This window comes from Scyliorhinus torazame, chromosome 3, assembly GCF_047496885.1.
Source record: "Scyliorhinus torazame isolate Kashiwa2021f chromosome 3, sScyTor2.1, whole genome shotgun sequence".
Lineage (NCBI taxonomy): Eukaryota > Metazoa > Chordata > Chondrichthyes > Carcharhiniformes > Scyliorhinidae > Scyliorhinus > Scyliorhinus torazame.
Genome location: NC_092709.1, coordinates 356,978,984 through 357,004,166, shown reverse-complemented (window position 1 = coordinate 357,004,166; position 25,183 = coordinate 356,978,984). Strand labels below are relative to the sequence as shown.

The 25,183-nt window shown below is 48.9% G+C and overlaps 1 protein-coding gene and 3 non-coding genes across 4 annotated transcripts; all 4 read left to right on the top strand.

Annotated features, from left to right (window-relative positions):
• The first annotated feature begins 1,946 nt into the window (after positions 1 to 1,946).
• On the top strand, positions 1,947 to 13,761 carry nop56 (NOP56 ribonucleoprotein homolog). Its single transcript, XM_072497804.1, has 12 exons — positions 1,947 to 1,995; positions 3,027 to 3,116; positions 3,813 to 3,927; positions 4,975 to 5,142; positions 5,249 to 5,447; positions 5,969 to 6,156; positions 7,779 to 7,930; positions 8,663 to 8,763; positions 9,308 to 9,456; positions 12,223 to 12,344; positions 12,743 to 12,892; positions 12,981 to 13,761. The coding sequence occupies exons 1-12, from the start codon at positions 1,993 to 1,995 to the stop codon at positions 13,212 to 13,214; spliced, it is 1,671 nt and encodes a 556-aa protein (XP_072353905.1). The 5' UTR covers positions 1,947 to 1,992; the 3' UTR covers positions 13,215 to 13,761.
• On the top strand, positions 5,688 to 5,825 carry LOC140409658 (small nucleolar RNA SNORA51). The gene has a single exon (XR_011940461.1). It is a non-coding gene; the product is annotated as a small nucleolar RNA SNORA51 (small nucleolar RNA).
• On the top strand, positions 9,516 to 9,588 carry LOC140409713 (small nucleolar RNA SNORD56). Its single transcript, XR_011940498.1, has one exon. It is a non-coding gene; the product is annotated as a small nucleolar RNA SNORD56 (small nucleolar RNA).
• LOC140409712 (small nucleolar RNA SNORD57) lies at positions 12,541 to 12,611 on the top strand. The gene has a single exon (XR_011940497.1). It is a non-coding gene; the product is annotated as a small nucleolar RNA SNORD57 (small nucleolar RNA).
• Positions 13,762 to 25,183: the final 11,422 nt, after the last annotated feature.

Here is a 25,183-nt window from a genome sequence, read left to right as displayed (position 1 = left end):
TCCATTGCTACTCTCTGCCTTCTATGACCTAGCCAGTTCTGTATCCATCTTGCCAGCTCACATCTGATCCCGTGTGACTTCACCTTTTGTACCAGTCTGCCATGAGGGACCTTGTCAAAGGCCTTACTGAAGTCCATATAGACAACATCCACTGCCCTACCTGCATCAACCATCTTTGTGGCCTCCTCGAAAAACTCCACCAAGTTAGTGAGACACGCCCTTCCCTTCACAAAACCATGCTGCCTCTCACTAATACGTCCACTTGCTTCCAAATGGGGGTAGATCCTGTCTCGAAGAATTCTCTCCAGTAATTTCACTACCACTGACGTAAGGCTCACCGGCCTGTAGTTCCCTGGATTATCCTTGCTACCGTTCTTAAACAAAGGAACAACATTGGCTATTCTCCAGTCCTCCGGGACATCACCTGAAGACAGTGAGGATCCAAGGATTTCTGTCGAGGCCTCAGCAATTTCCTCTCTTGCCTCCTTCAGTATTCTGGGGTAGATCCCATCAGACCCTGGGGACTTATCCACCTTAATATTTTTCAAGACACCCAACACCTCGTCTTTTTGGATCTCAATGTGACAAAGGCTATCTACACACCCTTTTCCAGACTCAACATCCACCAATTCCTTCTCTTTGGTGAATACTGATGCAAAGTATTCATTTAGTACCTCACCCATTTCCTCTGGCTCCACACATAGATTCCCTCCCCTGTCCTTCAGTGGGCCAACCCATTCCCTGGCTACCCTCTTGCTTTTTATGTATGTGTAAAAAGCCTTGGGATTTTCCTTAACGCTACTTGCCAATGACTTTTCGGGACCCCTTTTAGCCCTCCTGACTCCTTGCTTAAGTTCCTTCCTACTTTCCGTATATTCCACACAGGCTTTGTCTGGTCCCAGCCTTCTAGCCCTGATAAATGCCTCCTTTTTCTTTTTGGCGAGACCTACAATATCCCAAAATTTGCCATATTTATCCTTCTTCCTCACAGGAACATGCCGGTCCTGAATTCCTTTCAACTGACACTTGAAAGCCTCCCATATGTCAGATGTCGATTCCCCTCAAACATCCGGCGCCAATCTAGTTCCTGCCTAATATTGTTATAAATAGCCTTCCCCCAATTTAGCAACATTCACCCTAGGACCACTCTTATCCTTGTCCACCAGCACTTTAAAACTTCCTGAATTGTGGTCACTGTTTCCGAAATGCTCCCCTACTGAAACATCTACCACCTGGCCGGGCTCATTCCCCAATACCAGGTCCAGTACCGCCCCTTCCCTCGTTGGACTGTCTACATATTGTTTTAAGAAGCCCTCCTGGATGCTCCTTACAAACTCCGCCCCGTCTAAGCCCCTGGCACTAAGTGAGTCCCAGTCAATATTGGGGAAGTTGAAGTCTCCCATCACCACAACCCTGTTGTTTTTACTCTTTTCCAAAATCTGTCTACCTATCTGCTCCTCTATCTCCCGCTGGCTGTTGGGAGGCCTGTAGTAAACCCCCAACATTGTGACTGCACCCTTCTTATTCCTGATCTCTACCCATATAGCCTCACTGCCCTCTGAGGTGTCCTCCCGCAATACAGCTGTGATATTCATGATGGGCTGAAGGGCCTCTCTCGCGCTCTCTGCTGTTATTCGGAGCAGAGAGACATCAGGCCCGAGATCCCTGTGCTGATTGGTTTCGGGAGCCGGTGAGAGCCCGGATTGGCCGCTCGGTTGCGAGTGAGAGCCCGGATTGGCTGCTGAGCAGCCATTGAGAGGCCGGGTTGGTTGCTCAGCCGCCAGTGAGAGCCCGGATTGGCCGCTCGGTATCCAATGAGAGCCCGGAATGGCCGCTCGGTATCCAATGAGAGCCCGGATTGGTTGCTCGGCAGCCAGTGAGAGCCCGGATTGGACGCTCGGCAGCCAGTGAGAGGTCGGGTTGTTGCGAGGTGGTGGTTATAAGAGGCCGCGTCACGTGGTCACCAGTCTCAGTCCGGGACCCAGCGGCGCGATGGTGAGTGCGGGGCCGAGGAAGCCGGGGCGAGGGGGCTGGTGCGCAGCTCCGGTGGCCCGGGGGGGGGGGGGGGGGGGGGGGGAGAGAGAGAGAGAGAGACGGCGGGACCCGGCCCGCTTGGTGTGAGCTGCGGACCGCGCGGGGGCGCTGCCCCCTTGCACTGTCTTAACTGCCTGGGAGTTAAAGGCGGGCCCGGGATCCGGCCACGCGGCGGCGGGGAGATAGGCCGCAGGCTCGGGGCTGAGCGCCATCCGGCCGGATCTGATGCGGGACTGACCATGATCCGGGTGTTTGCTGTTTATCGAACTCGTGTTGAGTTTAATTCGCAGAAACATTCGGCCCATCGAGTCCGCACTACCCCATGAAAGGCACCTGATCTGCCAAATCCCATTTGCCAGCACTGGGCCCATAGCCTGGAATGTGCCAAGTGCACCTCTAGGTACTTTAAAGGATGTGAGGGAGCCCCCCTCCCAGCCAGTTGAGACGGTGCTGGGGGGCAGAATGGGCTGCCCCCCCCCCCCCTCCCAGGCAGTTGGGATGGTGCAGGGGGGGCAGAATGGGCTGCCCCCCCCTCCCAGGCAGTTAGGACAGTGCAATGTGCTGCCCCCGCTTCCACCTTCCCAGGCAGTTGGGACGGGGCAGAAAGGGCAGCCCCCTACTGCCACCTTCCCAGGCAGTTGGGATGGAGCAGAATGGGCAGCCCCCTACTGCCACCTTCCCAGGCAGTTGGGATGGAGCAGAATGGGCAGCCCCCTACTGCCACCTTCCCAGGCAGTTGGGATGGAGCAGAATGGGCAGCCCCCTACTGCCACCCTCCCAGACAGTTGAGACGGTGCAGGAGGCCAGGGGCAGAATGGGATTTAAACAGTGTGGAGCTCCCACCCTGAACTTCTCTATCTGTCTAAACCTCGGCTCTGTTTAAATCATTGTCAAACTCGTCGATTTGATTCCACCTCTCTAGTTGCTTCGAGGAGTTAGCAAGGAATCCAATGCAGGTATTCAATGAACCAACCCAATGTTCCCTTGTCCAGGTGCTGCTACATGTGCTTTTCGAGCATGCTGCTGGCTATGCATTGCTGGCAGTTAAAGAAGTTGAGGAGATCGGCCTGCTGCTGCCTCAGGTGGGTGGAGTATTTTTTGGTTTATGTGTGTGGTGGTCCCTTGTTATCTGGTTTTCCAATATAACTACAGACGGTATCTCTGTAGTGCCCATTGAATATGGGACTGCTAGCCCAGATTGTACTTTCAGTCTTCTGTCTGCTGAATCCTCATCTACTTACCAGCTGCTGGGAATTCCCAGCACCTTATTCTGGAAAGTGAACAAGCAGCTTTGGATTGGATTAGTCTTGAAGGATATCTGAAACCTCAACCTTTCTCTTAACAGATGCTGTCTGGCCTGTGTAACTTTGGAAAAACTTGACCCAGTTGTTAGTCCACTCAAAAGAATGGAACATAGGAGCGCATTCAGCATGCCCTGCAGAATCTAGAATGTTTCTCCAGTTGATCTTTTGCAGGTTTCCTGTTCTCCTGATCTCCAGGGTCCCTTATCCAATTGCTTTATCTAGAACCGACCTGATCAGATCATTTTGACCAATTCCTTCGACTAGCTACCTTGGCTGATATCACACGCAATGTTAGCCACTTCTAATCTTGGAAATAGGCCTGTGCTCTCGGTATTAGGTTCAAGATTGAATTGTGTTTGTGTCGGAGGGCGCTGAGCTGTGTACTTGCTGGCTGTCTATTCTCTTGTGTCAGAGCTCCTAGACTGGATTTGTTGGAACAGCTGCTTGAGTTGTGACTGTCCTTTCCTGTTCCAGGTGGAGGACAGTATACTGACCATCGGCAAGTTCAACAACATTGTTAAACTCGTGGCATTTTCACCATTCAAATCTGCTCAGGGTGCCCTGGAAAACATGAATGCGATTTCTGAAGGTGGGTTGTCTTCACTATTGAGTCTCCTGCTGAGCAGTACTGTGGGCGTCCACTGGAATTTGTGGGCTGGGTTGGTTTATCTCGGTTCATGGGATGTGGGCATCACTGGCTGGGCCAGCGACGATCAAGAGTTGCTGTGCCTGCCTTGGGGAATGATATGGAGATGCCGGTGTTGGACTGGGGTGAGCACATTAAGAAGCCTGACAATACCAGGTTAAAGTCCCAACAGGTTTGTTTCGAATCACTAGCTTTCGGAGCATTGCAGGGGCTGTTTAGCACAGGGCTAAATTGCTGGCTTTGAAGGCACGCCAGCAGCACGGTTCAATTCACGTACCAGCCTCCTTGAACAGGCGCCGGAATGTGGCGACCAGGGGTTTTTCACAGTAACTTCATTGAAGCCGACTTGTGACAATAAGCCATTTTCATCTTTGACTTCTGGAACATATCTCTTCATTCGCCTGAGGAAGGAGCAGCGCTCCGAAAGCTAGTGATTTGAAACAACCCTGTTGGACTTTAACCTGGTGTTGTAAGGCACCTGTGCCTTGGGGTAGTGGGCAGGTTGGTCAATGTCAATATATCACCTCAATCTCACTACACGTCCCTTAACCCAGGGTCTGTAGTGCAGAATAAGGCAGCAGCACGGTTCAATTCCCGTACCAGCCTCCCCGAACAGGTGCCGGAATGTGGTGACTAGGGGCTTTTCACAGTAACTCCATTGAAGCCTACTTGTGACAATAAGCTATTATTATTATTACAAGCTTGCATGTCACTATATCAGCTAGTCTATGGATTGCATCCACAAGGCTGCACCTGTATGGGTTGTGAGTTGAGGTTTTGAGCATTTCTGAAACTGGAGGCTTGTTCCCTGCTGGGGGGGGGGGGTGTAATTTGTGGGAGCGTTCTCTTGTGTGCAATGATGTCTCATATATCTGTCAATCCACTGATATATTGTGAAGTGACCAAACCGAGCTGAGCACTGGAGATGGAGGTGAATCCGCCTCCTGTCCATAACTCCTTTCAGACCACTCATTGTTGGCTGTGTCCCAGGTATCGTTCATGAGGATATGAGACTCCTGCTGGAGACTAACATGCCTACTTCCGGCAAGAAGAAAAAGGTGATCCTGGGGGTGGCAGACTCAAAAATCGGAGCGGCAATCCAGGAGGATTTGGGAATCCAGTGCCAGGCTGGGGGAGTGGTGGCAGAAATCTTTCGAGGTAAGCAGCTGATTGGTGAAGAGGCTGGAATCAGTGTTGAACTAAGTGAGGATTCTGACCACTGGATGTTAACCGGGTTCTGCTTTTTGTTGTTGGTCTGGCCCAGGGGTTCGGCTTCACTTCCACTCGTTGGTGCAGGGTCTGACTGCACTCTCTGCTGCTAAAGCCCAGTTGGGCCTGGGGCACAGCTACTCTCGGGCCAAGGTGAAGTTCAATGTGAACCGCGTGGACAACATGATCATCCAGTCCATCAGCCTGCTGGACCAGCTAGACAAGGACATCAACACCTTCTCTATGCGAGTCAGGTAAACTAGGGGCGGGCAGTTTCAACCTGCTGACTAAAGAAACATCAGTATCCCTGGGCTGGGTGTGCTCTGCGGATACAACTGACCAGCAAACTAATGTTCATGAGCACAACATCGAATAGTGTGGAGCTGAAATGTCGTGTGGGGGAGGTGGTAGACTCCAGCCAACTGAAGAAACATCAGGCATTGAGCCAAGTTGTAGAGTTTTGGTTTGGGATTTGCTGCGATTTGAACTGCTGGGGCCTCCCTGTCCTTGTTATAGGTGGTGCCTTCCCTTGGCACTGACTGCATAGACAGTGGAGGTAGAGTAAATTCCCTGCTACACCACAGCCCTGCTCCTCCTGTGGCTCGGCCTGTATTGTTGTCAGGGAGACACCTGCTGGCTTGTTAACTATGGCCTCGCGGGAGGGGGTGGCGAGGGAGGCCACGAGCTGGCCGCAAGTTTGCAACTTGGCTGTGGTTTAGGGGTAACCTGTTAATCCATCTCGCAGTGAGTGACCTGCCTTCCTTTCTCCCCACAGAGAGTGGTATGGATACCACTTCCCGGAACTCATCAAGATTGTTCCTGAGAATTACACGTACTGTCGACTGACCAAGCTGATTGGGAACCGCAAGGAGCTAACGGATGAGAGTGTGGAGGCTCTGGAGGAGGTCGTGATGGACAGTGCCAAAGCCCAGGCTATTCTGGATGCCGCGCGCAGCTCCATGGGTCAGTTTGGGTGGGGTGTTTTTTTTTTGTTCTCTTGCTACTTCCGCAGTGCCCCGCTGTTTGGAAGCTGAGAGTGTGTTGCTTCTACTCCATCCCCAGTACAGCTGGGGTCTGGACAGTTCGGACACCGGGTCTCGTGTGCAACCATTAGTCTGGAGTGTGGAACACGTGATGATTTTGATTTAACCTTCTGACATGTTGTGAAGAAGACTGTGTTCTGAATGTGCTCCCTCTCTAACCCTGGTCAGGGTTGTGATCAGATTTTTGTTCTCCAGTGTGGCTGGCTCTCCTGGCCACCAGGAAATGTTAATGCAGGTACAGCTATACACCAACAGGAATTGACCATTCGGCCCTTCTAACTGGCTCTGCTATTCCTTCTTTGAAATAAATTTAGAGTATCATATAAGGGACACTTTAACGTGGCCAATCCACCTACCCAGCACCTCTTTGGGTTGTGGGGATGAGACCCACGCAGACACGGGGAGAAAGTGCAAACTCCGCACGGACAGTGACCCGGGTCCTCAGCGCCATGAGACAGCAGGGGGTGTTCTGCTATTCTGTGAGATTCTGACTGAATTTCTCCCCCCAGTTCTACTTTGCCACAACCCCCATGTCCTTTAATTCCCCTGGTGTCCACAAATCTATCCAACCCTCTTGAAATGCCCCAACTCTCAAAGGTAGGGCATTCAAAAGGTTCATTTTTTTAAAAATAGCCAATTTTTTCCCCCAGTTATAGGGCAATTTAGCGTGGCCAGTCCACCTAACCTGCACATCTCTTTGAATTGTGGGGGTGACAGCCATGCAGACATGGGGAGAAAGCGAATTCAAAAGGTTCATAATCCTCTGATGTTTTCTCATCTTCGTTTGTCCTGTGTGTTTTGGATTACCCAGCTGGGGAAGTATTTTCTCAGCAATTATAATCCTCCGTTTTTAATTAGATCACCTCACAAGCAATAACCGATCCACATATGCAAATGGAACCTGCTCCATCTTGCCTCATCCCGGGAACCAATCTAGTAAACATTTGTTGTGTTCTCTCTAAGACACCTTTAGGAAAGGAGTCAAAAACTTCACGAAGTAGTGGGGAGCACGGTAGCATTGCGGATAGCACAATTGCTTCACAGCTCCAGGGTCCCAGGTTCGATTCCGGCTTGGGTCACTGTCTGTGCGGAGTCTGCACGTCCTCCCCGTGTGTCTGTGGGTTTCCTCCGGGTGCTCCGGTTTCCTCCCACAGTCCAAAGATGTGCAGGTTAGGTGGATTGGCCATGATAAATTGCCCTTAGTGTCCAAAATTGCCCTTAGTGTTGGGTGGGGTTACTGGGTTATGGGGATAGGGTGGAGGTGTGGACCTTCGGTAGGGTGCTCTTTCCAAGAGCCGGTGCGGACTCGATGGGCCAAATGCACTGTAAATTCTATGATAATCTATTCCAAATGTGGCCTCACTAATGCTTTCTTTAATTGCAGTAAGGCCTCCAATTCTTGGTCCTCACTGTGAAGGGATTGTGTGCTTTGTATACAAGATGTGTTGTGTGTTTTCGGACAGTGAGTGCTGCGCAGGAGCTGACTGCCAGGCTGACCCCCCATCTCTGCAACAGTTTAAACTCTGCCCCTCTCACTGGCAGGTATGGATATCTCTCCCATCGATCTCATCAACATTGAGTGCTTCTCCAGCCGAGTGGTGTCTCTGGCTGAATATCGAACCACTCTCCAGGAATACCTGCGCTCCAAGATGAACCAGGTGGCACCCAATTTGGCTGTTCTCATCGGGGAGGTGGTAAGTGCCGTTGCGTCTCCTGGGTCTGTGCTGGATCTTGGTGGAGGTTTGCCCACAATGTTGGGGGGGGGGGGGGGTTGCTGTGTTTGTATCCGATGAGTGTACAGTGTAGATGGAAGAGTGAAACGTGCGGTGATGATCTGTTAAATCTGTCAATCCTCTGACACCCTGTGAAGAATTGTCTGTTCTGAGCATGTTCACTCTAATCCTGGTACCGAGCTATTCGAAAGGTGTAGGTGGGACCCGCAAATGTCTACTGAGTTATTCAAAATGAACCCTCCCTCGCCCGAACACACTAGGTATTTAGAAATGGTTAGAAGATGAGTTTACTGCAAGCTCTGTTTATCCAGGGCTGGCCTTGTAAAAGGGGGTTTTCAATCACGGAGCTGTAGGAAGTGTGGGGTAAGCAAGCCGAACTGCCGACACGCGTGTGATGGCGTGCGTTCTCACTGAACGTGTGTACATACACACACACACAGGGAGCCATCTCCTTTGGGAAGTGAGGAAACCCTGCAACTAGTTCAGAAAACGCCTTCAGCTGCCTCGTGCAGCAGAGCGCGATACCCTTCCCTCCCATCCCTGGAATGCCAGGTTCCGACCATTTCCATGTTCTCTGATGGCACTTCGCATCCTGGCCCAGCTCGACTGGGCCTGGTAGCTTCTGGTGATAGGTTGGTCCTTTCGGTGTCAATGTGCGGTAGATGCTGATTCCGTTCTGTGTTTTCTCCTTAGGTCGGTGCTCGTCTCATCTCCCACGCGGGCAGCCTGACTAATCTGGCCAAGTACCCAGCCTCGACGGTACAGATCCTGGGTGCAGAGAAAGCTTTGTTCAGGTATAGCTGCAGGGTGGCTGTAGTGATGGCAGGTTACTGGCAGTCTGTGTTTGATGCACTGCGCATTTGCAGGCAGTGTGACTGATAAACCCAGTTCTGAACAGCCACTGTTTAACTCCTATAATTGCTCCTACTAATGTCTAGCGTCTAAGGGGTGCAGTTTGGATTTGGATCGCCTCCATTAGGTATTTACTCCGTCTTTTATCGCCACCATTTTCATTGTAGCTGATTAGATGGGGGGGCGTTGCGGGTGGAGATGGAAGCATGTGCTGTTATCCATTTTTGTGATGTCTTCATTGCCGTTGTAAGTTCTGCCTACTGTAACTATATTTCTACTTTGGGATCTTCCTGTGCTTCTGCTTGCCCTTCTACTGGTTAGAGGTTGCAAGTTTGGGAGGTGCTGGCAGTGTGGATGTTACACATTGCTATCACTGTGCTGTAACGGAGTGGGTGTTTAGCTACAATGAGTAAATATCAATTTAGATTCTTGCATGGTTGGGGGGTGGGTGTGCACTTTTCATCTGCTTCCTTCCCTGTCTGACAGAGCTCTCAGAACCCGAGGAAACACCCCAAAATATGGCCTCATTTTCCACTCCACCTTCATTGGCAGAGCTGCAGCAAAAAACAAAGGCAGGATTTCCCGCTACCTGGCAAACAAGTGTACCTTGGCATCGAGGATTGACTGTTTCTCAGGTGAGTGGCGCCCTGGTTTGCTGGGGGGAAGGGGGGGGGTCCTCCATCCGGCCAGGCCACTGCAGTGATGTTTCAGATTTTTCGTCAACCGCATTTCACCTCCGTGAATGTTGACAGCTTTGTTCTGAGCGCTGCCTGCCGGACGCACGCTTCGGTTGTGATGCTGTGGACCGTAGATTCTATGATGCAGCGTTTGTAACTCTTTGTGTGGGTGATGTTCACAGACGCAATTCAAGTCGAATGTACATTCTGGGCCGGCCATTCTGCTATTTGATAACTGCGGAGCTAATCTGATTGAGGCCTCCTTCCCGATTCCCTGCAGCTTTCCGTTTGCCTTCCTGGTCCTTGGATGTGCTGAGTTTGAGATGCATAAACCTGTGCACCCAGATCGCTGTGTGCCAGAGTTGTACAATCTACAAGTTCACATTTTTCTGTCATGCCCCCGTTTGCCTCCCGTTTAACCTATTATATCCAATTGCAGATTGTTTTTGTCATTGAACGAGGCCATTCGGCCCACATTGTCCATGCCGACTCGAGAGCACTTACGGTGCAGGTCCAGGCACTTTTTAAGAAGAGTTAACCCTTCACCACCAACTCGGGCAGCGGATTCCAGACCCCCACTACCCTCTGCGTAAAAAAAGTTCTTCCTCGTTTCCCCTCTGCACCTTTGCCACTTACCTTTTTTTTTAATTTAGAGTACTTGATTTCGCCCCCCCCCCCCCCCCCCCCCCCCCAATGAAGGGGCAATTTAGTGTGGCCAATCCACCTACCCTGCACATCTTTGGGTTGTGGGGGTGAAACCCACGCAGACATGGGGAGAATGTGCAAACTCCACACGGACAATGACCCAAGGACGGGATTCAAACCAGGCCGTAGTCCCAGTGCTAACCACTGCAGCAGATGCCGCCCATGCCACTTTCACCTATGTCCCCTGGTTCTAGAATTCACCACCAAGGGAAACAATTTTATCTTGTCCACTCTCTCCTCATCATTTTGTAAACCTCAATTTTCTAATCTCTCCTCGTGGCAACACTTTACAACATTCCTGTAACCTCGTCTGCACTCTTTCCAGAGCAGTGACGTCCTTCTGTGATGTGACCAGAACTGTGCACAATATTCCAGATGTGGCCTCGCCAGTGTTTTACACAATTCTACCATCCTTACTTTTATATTCCAAAGCTCTGCCAATAAAGGAGAGCATTCCATTTGCTTTCTTAACAACAGTGTCTACTTATTATAGAATTTGCAGTGCAGAAGGTGGTCATTCGGCCCATCGAGTCAGAGCACCCTACCCAAGATCCACCCTATCCCCATAACCCAGCAACCCCACCCAACACTTCAGGGCAATTTATCAGCCAATCCACCTAACCTGCACATCTTTGGACTGTGGGAGGAAAGCAGAGCACCCGGAGGAAACCCGCGCACACACGGGGAGGATGTGCAGACTCCGCGCAGACAGTGACCCAAGCCGGGAATCGAACCTGGGACCTGGAGCTGTGAAGCAATTGTGCTATCCACAATGCTACCGTGCTGCCCTACTTGAATTGCTGCGTTTAAGGACCTGTGTACCTGTACGCCAAGATCTCTCACTTCATCTGTAACCTCTTGGTATTCCCATTTATTCTGCACTCCCTACAACTGTTTGACCTCCCTAAATGCATGACCTCGCACTTCTTCTGTGTTAAGTTCCATCTACCACTTTATCGCCCACTCCACCAAACCATTGATGCGGTTTTGAAGGTTATAACCATCCTCTACACTTTCCATCACTCGGCCAATCTTTTGTGTCATCTGCAAATTTCCCAATCGTGCTCAAACCATAAAGCCTTGTTTGTTGCCCCGTTATCAAAACTTCTCCCAGCTGGAATTGATTCTTGAACCATTAGTACTACTCCCCCCTCCAGTTTTTTTTATCTCCACCTCTGTCCTGAACACCGATATTGAACTGCTAATTATAACAAAGAACAAAGAAATGTACAGCACAGGAACAGGCCCTCCAAGCCCGTGCCGACCATACTGCCCGACTAAACTACAATCTTCTACACTTCCTGGGTCCGTATCCCTCTATTCCCATCCTATTCATATATTTGTCAAGATGCCCCTTAAATGTCCCTATCGTCCCTGCTTCCACTACCACCTCCGGTAGCAGAATAATTATGTCTCTCCTTTACCGAGGTTTCCGTTATCGCAACATCCTGCTGTCTCCCTGTGTTCTTAATTCGTCTACCTTCCTGGACACTTTTTTTAACCCTTGCTATTCCTGTAATTCCAAGACTATCTCTACATCCCTAGCTAATATTCAACCTCCATTTTCCTGATCTGGTTTTGGCCTATCCGATTCTACTCCTGGAACCCCATGCTGGGTGGGGAGAGGGGAGGGTGCAGCACCCTGGGGTGCTTGGTGGGGAGAGGGGAGGGAGGGTGCAGCTCCCTGGGGGCTGGTGGGGAGAGGGGAGGGAGGGTGCAGCTCCCTGGGGGCTGGGTGGGGAGAAGGGAGGGAGGGTGCAGCTCCCTGGGGCTGAGAGGGGAGGGTGCAGCTCCCTGGGGCCTGGGTGGGGAGAGGGGAAGGAGGGTGCAGCTCCCCGGGGGAGAGGGGAGGGTGCAGCTCCCTGGGGCTGAGGGGAGGGTGCAGCTGATTGGGGGCTGGGTGGGGAGAGGGGAGGGTGCAGCTCCCTGGGGGCTGGGTGGGGAGAGGGGAGGGTGCAGGGCTGATCTTATCTCAGACTGTCCATTACTTCCTTGGTTAATCTAAATTGTCCTTTCCAGATATTCCCACCAGTGTATTTGGAGGCAAGCTGAGAGACCAGGTTGAAGAGCGCTTAGCGTTCTATGAAACTGGCGAAGCTCCGCGAAAAAATGTTGATGTTATGAAGGAGGCTGCCACTGAGGTGAGTGGGCGGTGTCTCTGGGGGCTGGGGGGCTTGCTTCACGTCGCTCGGCTCTTTATAGTGCAGTGGTGCCCAGCTCAGTACCTCTGGCACCAGTTCTTTATTCATGATGGCGGCCCCTCCATTACTACTGCAGTAATGTATCCACCATGCTACCGGAATCTGTGGCACTGCTGTCCGCTGGCCAGGAGCTTTTTGGAGATGATGCAAACATTGACGCTGACGGAATACAGTGGAGGGAAAAAGCTGATTTAATGAGGCTGATCCAATGGGATCCATCGGCTGGACGACAGCTCTGCCTGATCCGGAGAATGAGGGTGGGAGTTTGCTGGTGTGCAGTAGCCCCGTGCAAATGTGTGGTGTGGCTCCGACTGAGTGACCTTGTGTTCTGTTCCCAGGCAGCAGAAGTGACGGCAAAATTAAAGAGAAAGATGGCAAAGCGAGAGAAGAGGAGGATTAAAAGAGAGCAGCAACAGTTGGAGGCCCAGGCTGCCGAGGAAGGGGAGGAGGGTGAACCCACTGAAAAGAGAGTCAAAATGGAGAGTGAGGTGAGCGGGGAGGGTCAGGGGTGAATGAATCTGCCTTTAGCCTAAAAGCCATTATTACCTTGCACGCTCACTGAATCTTTTTGTGCAGGACAACCAGGATGAAGAAGTGGAGGTGAAGAAGAAGAAAAAGAAGAGGAAAGTGGTGGAGGAGGTGGAAGACGTGGAGGAGGAGGAAGAAGCTGTGGACAGTATGTCGAATGGGGTCCAGGAAACGCCTGTCCGGAAGAAGAGGAAACAACAGCTCGTGGCGGAGGAAGTTGAGGAACCGGAGACTCCTGTGTCAGAGAAAAAGAAGAAAAAGAAAAAAGCCAAATCTAACTGAACGGCTGCCACTTAGTGTGAACTGTCCCTCCGGACTGGTTCAGCTCAGGCTAGACTGTCCCTCCGAACTGGTTCAGCTCAGGCTAGACTGTCCCTCCGAACTGGTTCATACAGACAAGACTGTCCCAGAAACGGATTATTTTTTTACAAATGTTTTATTTTGTTTTGTTGTGCATGTACTGAGGCCTCAGACCTGCCCAGAGTCCTGCTGTGTATTCCTTATGTCAAGCTTTCCTCCCCTGTGCTGTTTTGAGGACGTGCCTTCAATGTACTCATTGTGGAAGGCACCACTTTGCATTCATGCCCACTTTGTGCTGGTGCAAGTCAGGCCAATCGAACCGGGAACTTCACTGGGATGTGACTGGTACTCCACACCTATAAGGATCGAGTCCGACTGAGTCACACTATCTGGGGCTGATGTATTTGACCTCTTGCTGTGCTGGTCGGGGTGCGGATGGGACGTGGACAGTTGGGAGAAATTGGTAGTATGTCCAGCCGACTTGGAGTTTGTAAATATGTACAGTTAATAAAATACAATGACATGGTCAGTGAGTTGTTGGATTTTTGGTGTGCAGGAATCGGCTTCTTGCACTGAAGCGGAGAATGAGTGTGTGGCTATGGAATTACTTCAGCATGAGCACGAGGGCTTTGCCTCCTCCACCATTCTGACTTTACTCTCCTACCTGCACCTCCCAACTCTCGATTCCCTGGACAGTCAGTCTCAGCTCTTGTCTAATTGTCCAATACAGGGTGGCATCGTGCTATTACTGGACGAGTAAGCCAGAGGCCCTGGGCAGTGAAAATCCAGAATAAGACATAGGAGGCCATTCGGCCCACTGAGTCTGCACCAGCTCTTGGAAAGAGCACACTACCCCCAAGCTCAACACCACCCTATCCCCATAACCCAGCAACCCCACCCAACACTTAAGGGCAATTTATCACGGCCAATTCACCTAACCTGCACATCTTTGGACTGTGGGAGGCACCCGGAGGAAACCCACGCAGACACGGGGAGAACGTGCAGACTCCGCACGGACCGGATCCAAGCCGGGAATAAGTCTAATGATGGTAAATTGGAAATAGTTTTATGGTTGTTTATTTGGCTCACTGACACCCTTTATTGAAGGAAATCTGCAATCCTTGCCCAATCAGGTCTCCATCACAGAAAACACACCAGCCCATTACCACATTTGTCCTCACATCACCTCTGAACTTCCTGCCCCTTGTCTTAAATCTGTCCCCTGGTCATTGAATAACCTTCCCGCTCTCTGTCTTGGCTAATTTGCCTTAACTATCCACTGCAGGGATCAATGTGCACACCAAAGTCCCTCTGAGTTATCATGTATTCCCTTGCCACTGACCAGCCCATCGATAATAATAAATCTTTACTATTGTCAGAAGTAGGCTCACATTCCGGCGCCTGTTCGGGTACATGGCGGGAGAATTCAGAATGTCCAATTCACCTGACAGCACGTCTTTCAGAACTTGTGGGAGGAAACCGGAGCACCCGGAGGAAACTCGTGCAGACTCCACACAGCCAGTGACCCAGGCCGGGAATCGAACCTGCGACCCTGGCGCTGTGAAGCCACAGTGCTATCCTTGCTTTACCACCCTGCCAATTTTCGTATCATCCATGAACTTACTGATCTACATTCTTGTCTAAATCATTTGGATAAACCACAGGTAGCAAGGACTCCCAACACATCCTTGAGCGAGCTTGCAGGTGCCAGGCAATGGCCACCCAGAGGTGGTGCAAGCAGGGTTTTTTTTTATAGAAACATTTTATTGAGGTATTTATGGTTTTATGACAACCGAATAAACAATGTACATGAAAATATAAACATAAGTGCAAAAGCTGTCTCCCTTACAGGTCCCACCTTTACTAACCCCTACTCTAAACCCCACCCCCTTCTGCTGACAATTTTCCCCAAAGAAGTCGACGAATGGTTGCCACCTCCGGATGAATCCTAACATTGACCCTCTCAAGCCAAACTTGATTTTCTCCAAACAGAAAGCTAGCCAGGTCTCCGTCTTCGGGGGCTCTGGGCTACCAGGGAAGCAAAGGCTAGAACGTCTGCCTCTTTCTCCTTCTGGATTCCCGGTCTTCCGACAGCCTGAAAATCGCCACCTCTGGACTCTGTGCCACCCTTGTTTTTAACACCATGGACATGACATCTGCAAACCCCTGCCATAATCCCCTAAGCTTCAGGCATGTCCAGAACATGTGGACATGGTTCGCTGGCCCTCCACCACACCTGTCTTCCACCCCAAAGAACCTGCTCATCCGGGCCACTGTCATGTGAGCCCGGTGAAAGACCTTGAACTGTATCAGGCTGAGCCTGGCACATGATGTGGACGCGTTAACTCTACTCAACGCGTCCACCCAGAGACCATCCTCTAACTCATCTTCCCACTTGCGTTTCTACTCGGTCTGCGTCTCCTCCGACCCCAACTCCCACCCACATTCTGGAAACTACCCTGTCCTGGATCCCGCTTGGTGGTAGGAGCAGGAAGATTAAGACCTGCCTGCGTAGGAAGTCCCGTGCCTGCAGGTACCTAAACTCATTTCCTCTCGTCAATCCAAATTTGTCCTCCAGCTCCACACCGACCCTCCACCCACTTCCTAATCATGGCTATATTCACCGCCCAATAATAATTGCTGAAGTTCGGCAGCGCCAGCCTGCCCTCCCCCCGGCTCCGATGGAGCATCCCCTTTTTTACTCACGGGGTCTTACCTGCCCATACAAAGCCTGTGATCATCTTATTGTCCCGTTTAAAGAAGGACCGGGGAATAAAGATGGGGAGACACTGAAACACAAACCGGAATCTCGGGAGGACCGTCATTTTCACTGACTGCACCCTCCCAGCTAGTGACCACGGGAGCGCGTCCCACCTCTGAAAATCGGCCTTCATTTGGTCGACTAATCGGGCCAAATTTAAGTTGTGTAGCCATTCCCGCGCCACCTGAATGCCTAGGTACCGAAAGCTTCCCCCTACCACCTTAAACGGCAGCTCCCCCAATCACCTCTGCTGTCCCCTTGCCTGGATCGCAGTCATCTCACTTTTCCCCATATTTAGTTTGTACCCCGAAAGCCGGCCAAATTCCCCTAGAATCCTCATAAACCCAGTCAAAGCTTTGGAGTGGGTGCAGAGGAGATTTACCAGGATGTTGCCTGGTATGGAGGGAAAATCTTATGAGGAAAGGCTGATGGACTTGAGGTTGTTTTGGTTGGAGAGAAGAAAGTTAAGAGGAGACTTAATAGAGGCATACAAAATGATCAGAGGGTGGACAGTGAGAGCCTTCTCCCGCGGATGGATATGGCTGGCACGAGGGGACATAACTTTAAACTGAGGGGTAATAGATATAGGACAGAGGTCAGAGGTAGGTTCTTTACGCAAAGAGTAGTGAGGCCGTGGAATGCACTACCGGCAACAGTAGTGAAATCGCAAACATTGAGGGCATTTAAAAGTTTATTGGATAAGCATATGGATGATAATGGCATAGTGTAGGTTAGATGGCTTTTGTTTTTTGACTTCCCATGTCGGTGCAACATCGTGGGCCGAAGGGCCTGTACTGCGTTGTATCGTTCTATGTTCTATGTTCTAATGAAGCCCCGTCCAAATTGTCCCAGTACCTCCCACAGATTTTCCCATTCAACCCGATCAAATGCCTTCTCTGCGGCCATTGCGACCACTACCTCCACATCCCTACATTCCAGGGGCATCATAATCACATTTAACAACCTTCTTACGTTGGCCGCCAACTGCCTGCCCTTAACAAATCCCGTCTGGTCCTCCCCAATCGCGTCCGGAACGCAGTCTTCAATCCTAGAGGACAAGATTTTGGCCAACAGTTTGGCGTCCACATTTAGTAGGGATATCGGCCTGCAGGACCCGCATAGCTCCGGGTCCTTGTCCCGCTTCAGGATCAATGCGATAGTGGCCTGTGACATCGTCGGGGGAAGCACCCCACACCGTTGCCTCATTGAATTTACATGGAGTTTAATCCGGACAAATGTGAGGTCATGCATTTTGGAAGGTCTAATGCAGGTAGGGAATATACGGTGAATGGTAGAACCCTCAAGAGTATTGAAAGTCAAAGAGATCTCGGTATACAGGTCCACAGGTCACTGAAAGGGGCAACACAGGTGGAGAAGGTAGTCAAGAAGGCATACGGCATGCTTGCCTTCATTGGCCGGGGCATTGAGTATAAGAATTGGCAAGTCATGTTGCAGCTGTATAGAACCTTAGTTAGGCCACACTTGGAGTATAGTGTTCAATTCTGGTCGCCACACTACCAGAAGGATGTGGAGGCTTTAGAGAGGGTGCAGAAGAGATTTACCAGAATGTTGCCTGGTATGGAGGGCATTAGCTATGAGGAGCGGTTGAATAAACTCGGTTTGTTCTCACTGGAACGAAGGAGGTTGAGGGGAGACCTGATAGAGGTATACAAAATTATGAGGGGCATAGACAGAGTGGATAGTCAGAGGCTTTTCCCCAGGGTAGAGGGGTCAATTACTAGGGGGCATAGGTTTAAGGTGAGAGGGGCAAGGTTTAGAGTAGATGTACGAGGCAAGTTTTTTACGTAGTGGGTGCCTGGAACTCGCTGCCGGAGGAGGTGGTGGAAGCAGGGACGATAGGGACATTTAAGGGGCATCTTGACAAATACATGAATAGGATGGGAATAGAGGGATACGGACCCAGGAAGTGTAGAAGATTGTACTTTAGTCGGGCAGCATGGTCGGCACAGGCTTGGAGGGCCGAAGGGCCTGTTCCTGTGCTGTACATTTCTTTGTTCTTTGTTTGTTCTTTGAATGTCCTCATCAACAGCGAACTCAATATCCCAGAGAACTTCTTATAAAATTCCACTGGGTACCCGTCCGGCCCTGGGGCTTTACCCAGCTGCATAGCCTTCTGTCCCTCTGCTATTTCCTCCAACCCGATCGGGGCCCCCAGCCCTTCTACCAACCCCCCGTCCACCCTTGGGAACTTCAGCCCCCCTAAAAAGTGCCTCCATCCCCTCTGGCCCAGCTGGGAGTTCCGACTCATAAAACCTGCTGTAAAACTTCTTGAACGCCTTATTAACCCCTGCTGAATCTCCGACCAGGCTCCCGTCCCCGTCCTTTACTTTCCCTATCTCCCTGGCTGCCTCCCTCTTTCTAAGCTGCTGCACAAGCAATCTGCTGGCCTTCCCCCCATGCTCAGAGATCACCCCCCTCGCCTTCCTCAGCTGCTCCACCACCCTCCCTGTAGTTAACAAGCCAAACTTTGCCTGTAGCCTCCGTCGCTCCCTTAGCAGCCCTGCCTCTGGGGTCTCTGCATACCTCCTGTCGACCTGCAATATCTCCTTTACCAGTCGGTCCGTTTCTGCTCTGTCTGCCTTCTCCCTGTGGGCCCATATCGAGATCAACTCCCCTCTAACCACCGCCTTCAATGCCTCTCAGACCACCGTCACCGAAACTTCACCCGTGTTGTTAACTTCCAGGTAGTACTGAATACATTTACTCAGCCGCCCACACACCTCTTCATCAGCTAAAAGTCCCACGTCCAATTTCCAGTGCGGGCGCTGGCTAGACTCCTTGCTAACCTGTAGGTCAACCCAGTGTGGGGCATGATCCAAGATTGTGATCGCCGAATACCCCGTGTCCACTACCCCTGTCAGTAGACCCCTGTTGTCATGTGAGAGTACATTTAAGAAATGGATGTTTATAAATGGGTGTTTAGAAATATCTGTAGTGAGAATACCTTTAAGAAATGGGTGTTTATTACTGCAGTGATGTCAGAGAGTGGGTGGAGCTGGGCTGTCTCAGCTTTTTACTTTCATTTTAGGCTGTTTGCTGCCGGGTGTGTTTTTAGCTTCGTTTTCAGAGCTGGACTGCTGCAGTCACAGCCAGAAGGTGGTTGAGTCTCTCTTTCTCTAATCTAAAGACTGTAAAACGATCCTTTGGTGATTTAAAACTAATAACTGCTCTCAGTAGTGACTTTAACCTGATGTGCTTCTGTTTAAACATTTTTTTAAAGTCTTATTGAGGTTAAAAGGACAGCTTAAGGATTACTGAGTGTTGTATTCTTTGGGGGTTGTATTTGAATTGATCGTTGCTAAGATGTTCACTGCATGTTTTAAAAAGGGTAACTTGAGTTCATAGAATAAACATTGTTTTGCTTTAAAAAATACTTTTCCATTTCTGCTGTACCACACCTGTAGAGTGAGCCGTGTGCTCCCCATACCACAATCTATTAAATGTTGTGGGTCAGGTGAACTCCATTATACACTTTGGGGTTCTCTAAAACCTGGCCCATAACAAATTGGGGGCTCGAGGGGGATAAAAGTCTATCTATTGGATTGGCTTAGTGAACTTAAAGACAGTGAGGGGTGAGCATATTGTGGTTGCTTTTCAGGCGTGGTATTCTAGTTTAAGTAGGGAGTGTGTTGTGGAAAATGCCTCTTTCAGAGGCTCTGAAGTTTTTGGGGGTGGAGACGGTCACACACAGTACCTTTCGGACAGAGACTAAAAGCAGACTGTTAGATTTGACAAAAACATTGCAGTTAACATTACCTGGCAAAATGCGAAAAGATGAGGTAATTATGGCGGTGGCCAAGCATTTAAGGTTGCCTGATACAGTTTGACTCATTGGAAATGGCAAAAATTCAGTTACAACTTAAACAAATGGAACAGGAGAAAGAATTAAAGCAGCTTGAATACAAAAGAGAGGAAAAAGAAAGAGAGGGAAAGAAAAGGATAGAGAAGAAAGGAGAAAAGAAAGAATAGCCCTAGCAGAACAAAATGAAAGAGAAAGGGAGATACAGATCAGGGAAAAAGATAAAGGGAGAGAGAGTTTGAACTTCAGAAAATGGCCATGAAACATGACAGTCAGTTAAAATTGGCAAAAGGGAAACGTACAGTTGGATGATAGTGATGAGGATAGTGAGAAAGAGCGTCAAAGTCGAAGGCTTGTTGGGGATCTATTTAAATATGTCCAAGCATTGCCAAGATTTGACGAGAAGGTGGTGGAAGCCTTTTTCATTTCATTTGAGAAGGTGGCTAAACAAATGAAATGTGGATATTACTGATTCAAACAAAGCTGATAGGTAGGGCTAGTGAAGTGTTTGCATCACTACCGGAGGAGGTATCTGGGGCGTATGAGGAGGTGAAAAAATCCATCTTAGGTGCATCTGAACTAGTGCCTGAAGCCTACAGAAAGGTTTAGAAATTTAAGCAAAGAATTTGGTCAAACATACATGGAGTTTGAAAGGATCAAACAGTAATTTTGATAGGTGGATAAGGTGAAAATAGACCAAACGTATGAAGCTCTCAGAGAAATTATACTTTTGGAGGAGTTTAAAAATTCAATTCCTGATGTAGTGAGAACTCATGTGGAAGAGCAGAGGGTTAACACTGCAAGGTTAGCAGCAGAAATGGCAGATGATTATGAATTAATTCATAAATCAAAGTTTGGTTTCCGACATCAGTTTCAGTCTGTGAGGGATAGAAACTGGGGACATGAGAAATACTCAAGTGGTAAAGGTAAAGGTGATCTGATGGGAGATAATAAGGAGAGTGTACCTCAGACTAAAAAGGAAATCCAGGACGGTGGAAAAGAAATGAATAATTTCAAATGTTTTCACTGTAATAAACTAGGACATGTAAAGGCACAGTGTTGGTGGTTGAAGAAAAGCATTGGGAAGGCTGATGTGGTAAAACAGGATAAGACAGTGGGGTTTGTTAAAGTGGTAAAGGAAAGCCCAAGTGAAGTGAAGGAGGTGCAAAAGATTGTATAGCCTGATCAAGAGGTGATTGATAAGAAGGTGCCAGATCGCTTTAAAGAATTTACTTGTGTGCGTAAAGTTTACTCATGTGTATCAGGAGAAGCAGGTAAAGAAGTCACTTTAAGAGGTACGGGAGCTAGTCAATCTTTAATGGTAAGAGATGAGGAGTTATGTAGTCTGGGAAGAATATTGCCAGAAAAGGTGGTAATATGTGGAATTCAGGGTGAGGGGAGTAGTGTTCCATGATATAAGGTAAGGTTGGAAAGTCCAGTTAAGAGTGGTGAAGTGGTAGTAGGAGTAATAGAGAAACTATCTTGTCCAGGAATACAGTTTATCTTGGGGAATGATATAGCTGGATCGCAGGTGGGAGTGATGCCTACTGTGGTTGATAAGCCAGTGGAAAATCAGACAACTGAAGTGTTGAAGGACGAATATCCAGGGATTTTTTCCGGATTGTCACAAAGTCACAGGTTAAGACAAGAGGAGAAATCGAAGAGTGAAGATGAAGTTGAAGTGCAATTATCAGAAACGATTTTTGATCAGATGGTTGAAAAAGAACAAGAACAGGTGGAGGATGAGGCGGATATATTTAGTTCAGGAAAATTGGCGGAGTTACAAAAGAAAGATGTAGAAATGCATCAGAAAGCATGTACGGAAGAGGAATCTGAGTGTATACCAGAGTGTTATTACCATAAAAGTAATGTCTTGATGAGAAAATGGAGACCTTTTCATCTGCGGATGAAAAGTGGGCAGAGGTTCATCAAGTAGTATTGCTGGTAGGGTATGGAAAGGAGGAGTTGCGAGTTGCACATGAGGTACCAATGGGAGGTCATTTGGGAATAAGGAAAACTCAAGCTAAAATCCAGAAACATTTTTATTGGCCTGGACTACATAAAGATGTAATTAAATTTTGTCAATCATGTCACACATGTCAAGTGTTGGGAAACCTCAAGCAGTGATAAAACCAGCACCCTTAATACCCCTTCCAGCATTTGAGAAACCTTTTACAAGGGTCCTAATTGATTGCGTAGGACCGCTTCCTAAAACAAAAAGTGGGAATCAATATCTTTTGACTATAATGGATGTGTCTACTAGGTTTCCAGAGGCCATTCCAGTACGTAATATTACAGCTAAAAAGATTGTGGAGGAGTTACTTAAATTCTTTACTCGATATGGACTACCCACAGAAATACAATCGGATCAAGGATCAAATTTTACCTCCAGGTTATTCAAAGAAGTTCTGGATAGCTTTGAAATAAAACAATTTAAATCAACTGCGTACCATCCAGAATCGTAGGGAGCGTTAGAAAGGTGGCATCAGACATTAAAGACAATGTTGAGGGCATATTGTCAAGATTATCCAGAGGATTAGGATAAAGGAATTCCATTCGTACTGTTTGCAATTAAGGATACACCTAATGAATCAACCAAATTCAGTCCATTTGAACAAATTTTTGGTTATGAGGCAAGAGGACCAGTTAAATTGATGAAGGAAAAATTGGTGAGTGGGAAATCAGAACTTAAATTATTGGATTACGGGTAAAATTTTAGGGAACGATTAAATAGAGCAGGTGAATTGGCTAGACAACATTTGAAAGTTGCACAAAATGTGATGAAACAGGTCGCGGACAAGAAATCTAAAGTTCGTAGTTTTGCCAGTGGAGATAAAGTTTTAGTGTTGTTACCAGTGGTAGGTGAACCTTTAAAAGCAAGGTTTTGTGGACCTTATCAGATTGAAAGGAAATTAAGTGAGGGGAATTATGTGGTTAAAAACCCCAGATAGAAGGAAGACTCACCGAGTGTGTCATGTGAATATGCTTAAAAGGTACTTTGAAAGGGAAGGAGTGGAAAAGGAGGTTTCAATGATTCTAACTCAAAGTGACGAACCAAATCCAGATGACTGTGAATTCGACATACCTCAAATTAAATTGGAAAACGTGGATGTTCTTAAAAATTAGGATAAATTGTTTTTTCTTTGAAGAAACTATTTTATTGAGGCATTTTGGCATAGTAAACAGCAACAGTACAGAACAGCGTGCAAAGAACAATCAAGATAGTGCAAAAACCAGCTCCCCTCCCACAAGGACCCGCCTAACTAACCCCCCCTCCCGCTCCCCCCCCCCCCCCCCCCCCCCCGGTGATAATTAATTTTCCGCAAAGAAGTCGATAAAACATTGCCACCTCCAGGCAAACCCGGACAGTGACCCTTCAGAGCAAACTTAATTTTCTACAGACCGAGGAAGCTCACCATGTCCGATAGCCAGGCCTCCGATTTCGGAGGTTTTGAGTTCCTCCATGCCAACAGAATTTGTCGCCGGGCTACCAGGGAAACAAAGGCCAGAACTTCGGTCTCTCTCTCCTCCTGGACTCCCGGGTCCTCCGAAACCCCAAAAATTGCCACCTCTGGACTCATCACCACCCTTGTTTTCAGTACCCGGGACATAACGTCCACGAAACCCTGCCAGTACCCCCTGAGTTTTGGACATGCCCAGAATATGTGGACATGGGATAAGCCATGGGGTACAGGTTTCTGGCACAGAGTCTGTCCCTATTTCTCAGAAGGGAAGGGGGGAGAGGAGTAGAGCATTAGCCATTGGAGACTCCAACATAGTTAGGGCGATAGATAGGAGATTCTGTGGGAACGAGAGAGACTCGCAGATGGTGTGTTGCCTCCCAGGTGCCAGGGTCCGTGATGTCTCGGATCGTGTTTTCGGGATCCTTCAGGGGAAGGGGGAGCAGCCCCAAGTCGAGGTCCACATAGGTACCAACGACATAGGTAGGAAAAGGGATAGGGATGTAAGGCAGGAATTCAGGGAGCTAAGGTGGAAACTTAGATCTAGGACAGAGTTATTATCCCTAGGTTGTTACCCGTGCCACATGCTAGCGAGACGAGGAATGGGGAGAGAGAGGAGTTAAACACGTGGCTACAGGGATGGTGCAGAAGGGCGGGTTTCAGATTTCTGGATAATTGGGGCTCATTCTGGGGTCGGTGGGACCTCTACAAAAGGGATGGTCTACACCTGGACCAGAGGGGTACCAATATCCTGGGGGGAAATTTGCTAATGCTCTTCGGGAGGGTTTAATCTAGTTCAGCAGGGGATTGGGAACCTGAATTGTAGCTCCAGTATACAGGAGGTTGAGAGTAGTGAGGTCATGAGTAAGGTTTCAAAGTTGCAGGAGTGTACCGGCAGGCAGGAAGGTGGTTTAAAGTGTGTCTTCTTCAATGCCAGGAGCATCCGGAATAAGGTGGGTGAACTTGCGGCATGGGTTGGTACCTGGGACTTCGATGTTGTGGCCATTTCGGAAACATGGATAGAGCAGGGATAGGAATGGTTGTTGCAGGTGCCGGGGTTTAGATATTTCAGTAAGCTCAGGGAAGGTGGTAAAAGAGGGGGAGGGGTGCATTGTTAGTCAAGGACAGTATTACGGTGGCAGAAAGGACGTTTGATGAGGACTCGTCTACTGAGGTAGTATGGGCTGAGGTTAGAAACAGGAAAGGTCACCCTGTTAGGGGTTTTCTATAGGCCTCCGAAAAGTTCCAGAGATGTAGAGGAAAGGATTGCAAAGATGCTTCTAGATGGGAGCGAAAGCAACAGGGTAGTTGTTATGGGGGACTTTAACTTTCCAAATATTGACTGGAAACGCTATAGTTAGAGTACTTTAGATGGGTCCGTTTTTGTCCAATGTGTGTAGGAGGGTTTCCTGACACAGTATGTAGATAGGCCAATGAGAGGCGAGGCAATATTGGATTTGGTACTGGGTAATGAATCAGGACAGGTGTTAGATGAAAAAATGAAAATCGCTTATTGTCACAAGTAGGCTTCAAATGAAGTTACTGTGAAAAGCCCCTAGTCGCCACATTCCGGCACCTGTTCGGGGAGGCTACAGGAATTGAACCGAGCTGCTGGCTTGCCTTGGTCTGTTTTCAAAGCCAGCTGTTTAGCACAGCTCTTTAGCCCTGTGCTAAACAGCCCCTCAGATTTGGAGGTAGGTGAGCACTTTGGTGATAGTGACTACAATTCGATTACATTTACTTTAATGATGGAAAGGGATAGGTATATACCGCAGGGCAAGAGTTATATCTGGGGGAAAGGCAATTATGATGCGATGAGGCAAGACTTAGGATGCATCGGATGGGGAGGAAAACTGCAGGGAATGGGCACAATGGAAATGTGGAGCTTGTTCAAAGAACAGCTACTGCG